The sequence below is a fragment of the Xyrauchen texanus genome, chromosome 2 (assembly GCF_025860055.1).
Source record: "Xyrauchen texanus isolate HMW12.3.18 chromosome 2, RBS_HiC_50CHRs, whole genome shotgun sequence".
Taxonomy (NCBI): Eukaryota; Metazoa; Chordata; class Actinopteri; order Cypriniformes; family Catostomidae; genus Xyrauchen; species Xyrauchen texanus.
In genome coordinates this window covers 34,010,572-34,023,628 of record NC_068277.1, presented here as the reverse complement: position 1 = coordinate 34,023,628, position 13,057 = coordinate 34,010,572, and the positions used below count along the sequence as shown (strand labels likewise).

General features: G+C 36.7%; 1 protein-coding gene across 1 annotated transcript; it reads left to right on the top strand.

Annotated features, from left to right (window-relative positions):
• Positions 1-8,701: 8,701 nt before the first annotated feature.
• On the top strand, positions 8,702-12,790 carry irx6a (iroquois homeobox 6a). Its single transcript, XM_052154987.1, has 7 exons — positions 8,702-8,767; positions 9,592-9,855; positions 10,272-10,381; positions 10,488-10,771; positions 10,891-11,499; positions 11,802-11,907; positions 12,751-12,790. The coding sequence occupies exons 1-7, from the start codon at positions 8,702-8,704 to the stop codon at positions 12,788-12,790; spliced, it is 1,479 nt and encodes a 492-aa protein (XP_052010947.1).
• The last annotated feature ends 267 nt before the right edge of the window (positions 12,791-13,057 follow it).

Sequence of the window (13,057 nt, the reverse complement as noted above, 5' to 3'; positions counted from 1 at the left end):
ACTGGGAAGTGTAGCTCTTTTAAACAATAGACTAGTGAGACAGTGGAGCTAAACAAGGGACAAAAGTGAAAACTACGGAAAACAAAAGGGACAAAAATGGAAACCAAAGGGGCAACGGTAAAACCAGACAAGGTAATCCTAACACAGGTAAACAAAATGTTTTATTTTTTTTTTGGTCTATGATGTGCAATTGTTAAAGATTGTTTAGATCTGCAAGAGTGAAGGCTTTTTGACAAGGTGCAAAATGTTATGCTACTTTGCATATTTCTAGTATAACTGCTTGCTTTGTAAAAAGTGGTTACCTGTTATTGTTACCTTGAAGGTATATTCTGGGTTCAAGGTAAGCTAAATCGACAACATTTGTGGCATAATATTGATTAACAAAGAAAATGTATATAAAATGCCCCTTTTCCTTAAAAAAACAGAAATCTGGGTTGCAGTGAGGGACTTACAAAGGGAGTGAACGGGCCAATTTTCTGAGGGTTTAAGGGCAGAAATGTTATTTTAGGGTTTGCTGACATTACATCATCATGCTACGAAGTTCTAAAATTGGCTCTAACTTTATACAGAAAAAGTTAGTTAGTGATTTTATCACAATAATCTTATATATATGTATATACAGGGTTGGGGAGTAACGGAATACATGTAACAGGAATACATATTTAAAATGCTAAATATACGTAACTTTATTCCACTACAGTTACAATGATTACTGAAGATACTTTGTATTTTAATGTCATTTATTTCATTTACATATTTAGTCCTTTCAGATGAAAGCATTTCTACATATACATTTTGAGATCCAAAGTGCATTTGAACAGCAGTGAAACACTTTCTTATGATGTTTCTTTTGATTCATACGAGCAGACAGAGAAGTAAGTTTGAAGTCAGTTTGGAGCAGAAGAAATAGAAATAAAACTTATGTAAATTGTCAGCTTATGTTACCAGAAATTATCATATTTTTTTGATCATGCCTTTCCATTTTCAAAGTGAAAATTGACGTTGGATCATAATTTCTTTTTTTCTAGTAAGACATTTGATATTAGGGCAAAAATCGTATTCTTGATAATTATTTTTGTATTGTTTTCCTGTAAAAATATTAAAAATCCTTAAAACAAGATCAGTTTGATTTATCTTGTTTTAGAAACAACAGTGCATAAGATATTTAGGCTTTTCAGAGAATGTATTTTTAACATGTGTATTTAATCTTATTGTACTGGCAGAGTCTTTATAGTAAAAAATAAATAAATAAAATCTACCAGTGCTGAAGAAATAATCCAAAGTATTTAGAATACGTTTACTGACCTTGAGTAATCTAATGGAATACATTAATTATATTTTACACAAATTATATTTTACAGCATGTATTCTGTAATCTGTAGTGGAATACATTTCCAAAGTAACCCTCCCCACCCTGTATATAATTATATATATAATATATATATATATATATATATATATATATATATATATATATATATATATATATATATATATATATATAATTAGCAATTAGTTTTGAGCATACATAATGAATGGGGTTAATATGTGTGGTTGTATAAGAATGTTGCCTGCCTATACTAAGTACAGGCAGGCTATAAGTACAAACAGTTCTGTACTAATTTCTTGAGATAAGATGGTTCACTAGAATAACTGAATCTGATATCCATACATCAGAGAAAATTGCCAGGCAGACAAAAATTATAAATGCATAATATTGCATTTCATTTACTCAAACACTACCCTTTATGTGTTTACTCTAAATTAATAAAGAAAACACCAATGAGGTTTGATCCAAGTTTCTTGGTCCCCAAAGTAATCTTGACAATCTGCAAATCAGGAATTAGCAGTAACAACAAAAAGCTGTAGCTGGTTTTGAAATTTGATGATGCATGTGCGCCGAGTCAAGGTCAAGGTCTGTGGAAGAGCCATGTCGAGACCAAGTCTAAAATAACCAGCTACTTGAGCAATCAAAGGTATTTAATTTCCATTTCTTTACAGTTAACAAGAGTGTTTGATCTTGGCAGCTATATAACATATGCTTTTAAATTCTGCAAAGGGATTTTTTTTTTCACTATAGTGAGATCCAGATTCCAGTTTGGGAAAAATAACCTCACACAGTTTTGGAGGTACATAACACATGCAACTTGAATGGAAAACAAAAAATAAATTAATTAAATAGCCATGTCTGAATGGCACTCCACGGTAACAGCATTGTGTTCTGGAAATGATCATCTGCAACACTAAAATGAGGAATGGGTGACATTCCTAGCATGTTGCATGAGAGTGAAGTGAAGGCAAGCTGTGTCTGGGATAAAACAATAGTCTTTTTTCCACAGAGCCAATTGGTAACACTGTTAAATGATGTGTGTTCTTGCTTAATCGTTTGTTTAGGTTTAGCCAGGATGTACAGAATGTATGAATGTGGCACCAAGACACACTGATATAGCACCTCACTTTCTTCATTTATTTATTTTTTATTTTGTGCATATTAGACATAGCTAACTCATCTTGGCAATGATCAATAATTTTTATTCTTCAATGAAACAACTGAGTAGAGAAGCTTGAAGCTCAGAAAAAAAGTAGGAGCATGAGTAAGGATTGAAAAGGCATTCTAGTTTTGGACACTGATTTCTTGCTTAGATGGAAACGTTGTTTTTACGTCAGAAAGCACAGAAATAAAGCACTGGGGACTGACACGACAAGGCCCAAAGGGACAGATGAAAATAAAATGTGTGGAGGAAATATTTTTAGAGCCATCTGGCTTGTGTTTGAGACCAAGCATGGAGAAGAAAAATCTCTGGCCTGCAAATGAGGACCAGAGGCCTCAGCAATTGAACTGTCGTTGCAGGAGATGCTGTTTTGTCCTGCAGAGGTAAGGCTAGATTTCAGCAGCCCCTGTCTGTTCCCACTTACCTCCAGGGCAACACACTCTCACCTGAAGATAAAAGCAGTCAGGTCAATTTTTCTAAACCTACAGAATAACAAAAGTTACGTGATGATAACTAACAATTGGTCACTTTCTGTTTTCCCAAATCCCAGGGGTGAAAACCTGAAGCTAAAATGTGCCCGTCATAATAGGGGATAAATGAATGTTCTTTACTGCCTGTACATGTAACTTAATCTTTAATTATCCCGCCCTACAAGGCTCAACATTTTCCCTCTTCTGGCATTCTTTCAATCCAGGAGTAAAATCAAAAGTGAAAGAAAACTTCTCAATTAGTTGAACTTCTTACTAATACTGCATGGTACCCAAGACATGGCTTTGAAGTAAAAGCAAGTGGAAAAGTAAATCTGACATTACAACAGCCTGAATTGCTTTCATGTTTTCAAAAACATAGATTTAACCCTTGTGTGTCCATAAAAATAAAAAAAAAGTCAGAGGTCTTTAGAAGACAAAAATGTCCGTGTCTAAAAACTGCCATAAGAACATAATATATTAATATTATTTTCCACATTAGATTAGTAATTTTTTTTTAACCAAAATCATTCCTGATAATAACTACCAAATATTCATTCATTTTCAGGATTTTAACCCGTTTGTTTATATAATGCCACTGTTGTATTTTTATATATATATATATATATATATATATATATATATATATATATATATATATATTATTTTCCATATACAAATGCAAGGGATACATATATATATATATATATATATATATATATATATATATATATATATATATATATATATATATATATATATATATTTTTTTTTTATCACAGTCTGGGATATGTCAATGATTAGCAACAACATTGTTTGTGCAGTATCAGATTAAAACAAAAACAAAAAAGTCACACTCAGGATATCCTAAGGATATATCAAATATTGCAATATTAATGGGGACATTTTTGTCCTTAAAGTCCTGAGTGTAACTATTTTATGTACACAGTGTATTATAGATGTATTATAGAAACTGAGGTTGAATTATCAAAATTCCCCCCAACAATACACACCTTTGGCTAAATGTATGCCGTTGGCATTAACACAGCCAAAATGGAAAAAACTAAAGTGAAAAAGACAAAAATGCCCCTAAGGTCGCACAAGGGTTAATTTACTGTCCTTGTACAGCAAAACCACAGTCTCTGAATCAAGAACTATGTAATAGAGATTGGGAACTAGCAAAGAACTGTATCCCCCATGTCTCTGTCACAGTTCTTCATCTTGCCATCTGTAAAAAACAGATAATAACAGTGCAGCCTTTCAAAAGTTTTTATGCAAACAAACACCAAGCATGGCTACTTGTAAGTATTGGCACCAGTGTTTGGTTAACTACCCAAAAGCAGCTGCAGATGGGACCTTTCCCAGAGAGCCACAAGAACAATGAGAACAGAAAAAGGGGAGGAAAGGAGTGGTTACAGAGAAGATGAGAGAACTGTATTAACTGTACTAAATAAGTATTAGAACCACACAAATTAGTAGAGATGGTATAGTCTTCTCTGATCATGATGGGTTATTCAGTAATTACTGAGACACTTGTGTAATACAGAATGTACTGTATTTGTTTAGAGTTTATAGCAAGATTAATAGATTTGGTAACGTGAGCATCCTTAACCATTCTCTGATCATTACATGTGTGCACAGACAATCATACTATTAAGCACTTGAGCCTTACCTGACATATTTTTTTACCAATATGAACACAAAATGCATGTGCACAAGCAAGTATGCAGAATTCAACAAAGTCACTAGAGGGCCTACTTAGAAACACTCTGACTGAGACATCCTAGTCCATTTCTCTGCCTGTTCAATCTGTGTGTAACAAGCTACAAATCCCTGGAAGCAACATAGGGACACTGATGATAGATTTACACTGGGGTCTTAAGAGATCCTGCCAGCTAAACAGTCCTGTTCACAGGAGCTCAGCACAACAGTGATAAACAAACTTAATATACAGTACACCACACATTGAGAAAAAAGAAAAAGAAAAAAGAATGTGCTGGGTGTCTTTTGTTGTTATCACAGTTTGAGAAAATTTTGTATTATAATAATAATGATAATAATGAGTGTTAATTAAACAACTTGTTTTTCTAGTACATTATTTCAAAACTCCCTGTAATGTACTCCAGAAAAATTATAGGCTGGTTTTGGGATATGCACCAACTTTAAGAAAATAAAACATAATTAAGCATTTACAAAAAATGGAGCAATTTGATTTAATTCTCGACACTGCGGAACAGACATTGAACTAATTTATATTGCATCAAACACAAAGGTTTTATTAAAATAGGTAGATAGACAACTTTATTATGCCTCTATAAGCAAAGATAATTGGGGATTAAAGTCTCCCTAACTCTGGTCAATTTATCCTTCAGCTGAGATTAAGTTTGTTTTGGATTTTCTGGGCACTGTTGTGGCCCCATCCATTATAATTTGAGTGCTTCTCATTAGAATATTTATTGCCTTCTTTTCAATTTTTGGATAATTTAGCAGTGTTAGTACCTGACCAGGAATGAAGCGAGGAGAGACAGTGAGCAATAATTCAGGCTCTCGTATGTCTGGAATTCATCTGAATATATCAGGGATATCAGACTTGTTTAATGAGATATCACTCTGCTTCGATCCAGGTTGTCCCCTCCCCTCTGCCCCTCTCTGAGCATGGCCTTATTATTATTTTATAAAAAAAAAGCTCTGATCTGTCTTATGAAAAAGCAGAAAAGCTTTGTGAAATTCATTAAAGCAGCCTGAGAAATGTATTAAATGAGAAGGTGAAGCTGGCTGTTGGTTTAACCTTTCTGCTGTGAGGCTTTGAGTCTCCATAATCCCCCCCCCATCCATCCATTCATCTATCTATCTATCTATCTATCTATCTATCTATCTATCTGTCTGTCTGTCTGTCCGTCCGTCCGTCCGTCCGTCCGTCCGTCCGTCCGTCCGTCCGTCTATCTATCTATCATGTATGGAGGACTGGTCATTCTGCCTCTTCAGTTAGGGCTGATTTAACTTTCTACCTCCACCCCCCCAGTACTGATCACCAGGCACTGCTCCACATGTATTATGGATGAGGGTGCCCATATGCACTTGGGCTATCATCCATGCCCTTGCACAAGGCGTTTGAAAAACTATAGTAAACCATCGCATATGAGATTCTGGACTTTCTTTTAACTGGTTCCTCTTTCTTTAATTGGGCTCATAAACTTAGCTATGTGGGACGCATTTACATTACATTTACATTTACATTTATGCATTTGGCAGACGCTTTTATCCAAAGCGACTTACAGAGCCCTTATTACAGGGACAATCCCCCTGGAGCAACCTGGAGTTAAGTGCCTTGCTCAAGGACACAATGGTGGTGGCTGTGGGGTTCGAACCAGTGTCTTCTGATTATCAGATTACCAGTTATGTGCTTAGACCACTACACCACCACCACATTAGAGAGTGTGACCTCTGCAATACTGACACTTTTTTTTTTTAAACTGTAGGGCTTTACATATTTATTTTCCTTTTTGAGTATTAACCTACAAGGTTATGTAGGGGATGCCAGGGGAAGTTGTCACAAAGGCTAGACCTATATCTCACTAACTAAGGTGTTGGGTCAAATGTCTAATAACACACATACAGTAAGGGCATAGCCAGGAAATTACTTTTGGGTGGGCCACAATAAAAATGTATGGGCTAAATTTTCTCCAAATTTTCCTTATCAACAGAAAGGTGGTGCTTTCAAACAGTTCTTTCACACTTTCAGAAAACAGAAATTATACATTTATACATTATATTATACATTTTTTAATTATTTTATAAATATATATTTGAAGTAGTAAAAAAAAAAAAAAAAAAAGCCTCAGTCATTTTGGGTGTGCCCAGGCCCACCCCGGCCGCCCTTGGATGCGCCACTGCTCCAAGGAATAATCACTTTAAGTAAAACGATTGAACGTGGCACTCAAAGTATTGATGGGGTTATATTCAGTTGCTGTCATCGCAGTTTACCAGTTATCCTTCGTCACTCCATCAGAGCCGTACGCTTACCCGCGGCTCTCTGGCGCCTCTCGAAGAGTGAGCTCGTAATCGCAAAAAGATCACGGTGTACATTGTTCTCATCCCTTTTAAGCAGGGGCAGAGAACTCTTCGTCTCACATTATCCCTGGAAATTATAAAATGAGAGGCAAATCGATCGTTGCGATACAGCCACAACAGTGGAGAGAGCGCGTGAGCATTGTGACTTTCTGCGCGTGCGTGAGCACTACGTTATAACTTTACAATCATAGTTATTTCACAGTGAAACGATTAGGATAGTTATTATGACGTTGGCTAATTCTAGGCGAATTATATTGTCTGAGATATTTAATAAAACTGCATGTATTACTCTTTATCCAGACTATTTCGCGCGAGGGAGCGTTATTTCTACCATCCCTTTCAAGTAAGCATCCTTCAATTAGAATGCTGTTCTCGTCGCCTCCCACTACTGGCGTATAATTAGACTTGAGAGATTCAGCTAATTCTCTCTCTCTCTCTCTCTCTCTCTCTCTCTCTCTCTCTCTCTCTCTCTCTCTCTCTCTTCCATTCTGATCATCTAATTTCACCTCAAAGGCATATCTTTACGGTGTAACTCACTGGTTAAACAAGGCCATATCCATTTGTTAATTGATGTAATTACGCATTTCTCATAATGGTCGCGTAGGTCCCGAGATACGCATCAATCAGTTTTCTGTTGACCTGCCAGAGGTTCTCTTCATGTGTGCTCGTCTGCCGGGACTGGCCCTCTCTCTAATAGAGAAAGATAGAAACATCATAGCAATTAACATCAGGTCGGACCTCTGATCGGTCAAACAGACGGGAGCAAGGGTCCTGCACAAACCTCTTCAGTTCATTCCCTCATCAGCGGCGTAGTGTCTTAAATGTAGTCTAAAAATAATCAGCATATTGTAATTGAGAACACAGCAATCTAATATTATAGTTATGATTAAAGATTAGAATTGACAATGTTTATTTATAAACCTACAAACTTATCTCAAATCATCTTTTGCATTTGAATTTATATGCGAACAGACATCCAATGGGGAAAAATACGTCATTTGCCATGAAAACATATTTTTCCAAAATATACTAAATATTCTTAAAGAATGTGTGTTACAGTAATTAATATTACAAGTGTATGTAAACTATGTAGATTTAAATTCTTTATTGGATCAAAAAGTTGATTATAGCCATCTGTTTTAGCAGCTGTGTCAAAGTAATTTATCTTCGCACTCTAAGTCTTAGAATACCATGATGTAAAAATAAATAAATACATAACAGAGGGGACAAGGGTGTGCAAAACACACCTCAAGAAAAGCGCGAAGCATGACGTGTTGGCAAAGACATCACTCTATCCTCTCCGTCCCGGGATTAGGATGACGTCACACGGATACCAGCGCATGGATGGATTCTAAAGAACTAAAGAGGCACAAATAATAGCACAACCACAAGTTCATTTCTTGTAAGTCTTACGTTATCCTTTAAGCTTTCTACAGCTGTTTAACAACAATATGTTTGTACTTGATGAAGCTTAACTGTAATTTCTCATTTCCTAAAGGGGATTATATAGGTATACATATAAAACCAGGGCTGGCGCAAACATCCTCAGTGCATCCCAGTTAAGTGCAGTCATATATTATTGAGCGAAGGGCCGAGTGTGGAAATGTGTTTAAGACGCTGGATTTGAAGTAGATTGTGTTTCAATCGATCAGAAGGAGAAGAATATTGCTTATGGTTACAAAAGAAGCAGCTATGTCTTTCTCGCAGTTTGGATATCCTTACAATGCAACTTCTCAGGTAAGCATGAAAACATAATATATTTGTCCTATAGATGCTTAATGACCGCTAAAGCTACAGTGTGTTCTTTTAACTTTCTGTGTTCATCTCTGGACTGTACACTGGGTAGCAGGTTGCTGTATCACAAAGTGCATCCTAAAGTAAAGTTTGGCTATATCTTGGAGTTTGTCAATATTTATAGTAATGGGTTATTTTAATTATAAATGATCTCACGTGTTATTGTAAACGTGTAAATTACATTTACGGTGTAATTGTTCATGGTGATAACGAGACTCCTCCCTTTGCCGGTAGCCTTTGCTGTCTGAATTACACGTTTACATAATAGCGATTTTGATTAAATGAATTGCGAACAATCATAGTTTTACTTTAATCTTAAAAAGATACAACGTTTCTATACAGTCAAAATATGACGATTAACCCTACCGTAGAGCAAAACTAACAGAAAGTTTTACTTTCTGACTTAACAGGACTGTAACAACTGGACAGGTTTTTTGTGTGTGTGTGTGTGTGTGTGTGTGTGTGTGTGTGTTTTTTTTTATGTTTGTTTGTTTTTTACCGAACAAGTAAATTATCCCACACAAAAATCCTTAACGTTTCCATGAATTTTATTAGGCTAAGTCTCAAAGTAAAATGAAAGTAGCCTACATTTCTAATCTGTTTTATAAGAATTCAACACATAGATTAAATATAATCAGTTTTAAAGGAAAAGTTGTCCAGATCAGGCTTAAAAAGCAAGAAAGCGTCTTAAGCTTACATTTCTGTGTAAAGGAAAGTGTGCGCATACTTTGTAACGCAAAGATAAAATTACACTTTTCTTCATGCAGTTTTTCGTCTCGGCAAACCCCAGTACGACTTGCTGCGAATCGATTTCCAGGTCGGTGACTGAAGGATCGAGCGCGTCTCAGACTGCAGCCTCCTTCTGCTGTCCCTCCTATGAGAACCGGCTGCTGGCGAGCACACGGACGGAGCTCAACGCCGCGCTCGGGATGTACGGCTCTCCGTATGCAGCAGCAGCGGCCGCAGCCGGCCAGAACTACGCCAACTATTTTCCGTACAGCGCCGACCCCTCGGTCATCTACTCCAGCCTGGTATGTGGAGCACTCTCATCAGATATAGCGCGAGTTCACGTTCAGTCGATTGACTTAATCAAGTCACGGCTTGTTATCGATTATTTTGGTTTGTAAGAGGATCAAGCTGTCTTGCTGTCTGGTGTAATAACTTTGAATAATCAGAAGGAATAGACAGAATGAAGCGCGACATTGCACATCGTCTGCTTCGTTTATAAGAGCCTACTTTAATGGGAAGATACTGTATAAATATAAATATGTGTACTGTATATTGTTCAGTATGCAATTAATTAAAGTATTATGGAAATGTTATTTCAAATATAATTAATACATGCTATTTTCAAAAATAATCAGGGTCAGACTAAATACCAGTAATAACAGCTGCCACATATACATTTTAAAGGTATTTTATGGTGTTTTACTTGATTTATTTACAGAACCCACAATATGATATCAAAGAGGGGTCAGGAAGCCTTCACGGCACTATAACACAACCCGCTGCCTACTATCCATATGACCACTCACTGGGACAGTATCAGTATGACAGGTAAGTTTTAAGTCTGTCCCATGTAAAATACGATTTTAATATCATAATTTATATATTTGTAATAAAAATTCTCAAATTCAACATGCCGCTATTTGTCTTGATCCAGGTATGGGACAGTTGATTTTAACGGGTCAACACGGAGAAAGAACGCCACACGTGAGACAACAAGCAGTCTTAAAACATGGCTTTATGAACACCGGAAAAACCCATATCCTACAAAGGGTGAGAAGATCATGCTGGCCATCATCACCAAAATGACTCTTACACAAGTGTCCACCTGGTTTGCCAATGCTAGAAGGAGATTAAAGAAAGAGAATAAGATGACCTGGTCCCCCAAAAACAAAGCAGGGGATGATATCAATAAGACTGACACAGACAGCATTACCAAAGGTGCCTCATATCTCTTCTCAGCTGTGATTTAATCAGAATTCTGTATATAAAACATTTTAACTGTGTTTGTTGTATCATTAGTGAATTTCACTTCTCTACCTCTCACTGCTTTCAAATAGACTCCAAAGATAGTAAGGATGAGCGGGACCTGCAGTTCAGTGACCTGGATGACATTGAGGATGAGGACTGTGACAAGCTGGACAGCGACTGTGAGAAATCGGGCCAGGATGACCTCCCGACTTCCTCCCCTCCAAAGAGAGACTGTAACCCTGACCTCCCTCTCCACTCTAACTTTGCTTATTTTCCCTGTGGCCTAAAGAGTTTGGGGCCTGTGAACCCTGACCACCTGGATCCTCTGGGCCCCAAACCCCAGCAGCAGCAGCCATCACCCCAGTCCACCTCTATAAGCACTGTGGCACTCTCTCACTGTGAGGCATCAGAGAAACCCCGTATCTGGTCACTGGCACACACAGCCGCCGCAGGGGTTGTATTAGGCACGCAGCATGGAGATGCACGGATTGGGCCTGTGGACTGTCAGATGCAGGGAGTCAGGTTGCCCACAGTCGGAGGAGGGCAGAGTAGGGACCTGAGCAATACTGAAAGCCTTTACCAGGAAGGACTGCATGGGATACATAAGGGATACAGTAGTGGAAGCTACAAGACCCTACAGCTACACTCTTCGACATATCCTGTACTGAAAGAATACTGCCAGTACTCCTCAATGGAAGGTATAGCATTTCTGTGTTGAATCTATATTACAGAACTATAGAAAATAACCAAATAATATTACCAAAGTTTAACAGGGTTAACTTTTCTGCTGTTGTTAATTTTGAATGCCAGTCAACATCCTTTCAGTTCTAAGTTAATTATTGCAATGATACATATTCAAAATACAAAATAGAATATTGTGTCTAATTCAAGCTCCATCTGTGTAGTGTCTAAATTGTTTGTGGTTAGTTACCAGTTACCTGTGGGTATGTACATTCAGGGTGACTGAAAACGCATTTGCTGTCTTTTATGTTTACTGCAGGCTTCCAAAGTGCAGGAAAGTCAGAGACAGAACCAACCGAGCTCAATGACACATGTCCAGTACTGCAGGATGCTAAGACCACTGTATTCAGACCTGTGATAAAGAGGTGAGGAAGGTGAGCATGATTGAAAAAACTTTTTTTGCATTATTCGAATTTCAAAAATCATTGTTTACTTTATGGATAATTTGTCCAAATGTGAATGCCACAAAAGGTCCCCAAAGAGAGGTTGTGTACGATTTTGCTTACCTTTGGTACAAAATTGTCCCCAAAACAAGTACAGACACTAACAAATGTAGGCCTACTTACGTTCAGAACCCCTCATGTTGATGTTCTCATATTATTCCTTATTTGCAATTAGAAAAAAAACCAACACATTGATTACCTGCTTATAAACTCCATAGGATATATGCACTTTCTTCTTTCCCTTTTAGAAAGATCCACAAAGAGCAGACATTTAAATGTACCTACATGTAATGTTTTCTTTTCTAAAAATATAAGAAAAAATCCAATCAAATCGGATTACATGATCTGTCACCCCACAGTCTGCATAGATTTGACTGGACATCAAATAATTCCATTACACATACTCTCTAGTAAAGTAACTCTAATAACATTAAACATTTGAGCTGTACAGTCCTTAGCTTGACTGATGAACATTATTGGAGGGTTCTGGCAATATTTCAGTCACTGCGCAACTAAAACAGAATAATGTATATATATATATATATATATATATATATATATATATATATATATATATATATATATATGTGTGTGTGTGTGTGTGTATAGTATCTATGTGTGTAATTTGAGGTAACAAGTTCTACAAATCATCTGTTCTTTGCTACAAGGATTTCATCAAGCAGTTCTCCAGTATTACCTGTCCTTTTCACCAAATATATATTTCACAATATCGCCTCATACATTTCCCTTTATCCCCTTAATCAGGACTGCAGAAATGCCAATAAACAAAGGGACATTTTTATGATCTACATTATGTACTGGAATGGAGGCAATGAAGAACTAAGCTCATGGCAGCAGACACTTGAAATTCTAGCGCAATGATATGTACTCTTTCTGGAACTGTGAAAACTGGAGGCAGCCATAATTTTGCACAATATGATTTGATGGTGTCAAAAACGTTATGCAATGTTTTGTGGATGTATGAGAATAACTTGTCTGTGATTTCTTATTTTTACACTAGCAATCGTAGTTTAGTTATCCTATTTATCTATTTGTTTTTTGATTATGTATC

Excerpts from the sequence above, each read along its gene's own strand:
- irx6a (XM_052154987.1), top strand. The coding sequence starts at position 8,702 with ATGGTTACAAAAGAAGCAGCTATGTCTTTCTCGCAGTTTGGATATCCT. Across the intron at positions 8,768-9,591 it reads CTTACAATGCAACTTCTCAG|TTTTTCGTCTCGGCAAACCC; the intron begins GTAAGCATGAAA and ends TTCTTCATGCAG. Across the intron at positions 9,856-10,271 it reads CGGTCATCTACTCCAGCCTG|AACCCACAATATGATATCAA; the intron begins GTATGTGGAGCA and ends ATTTATTTACAG.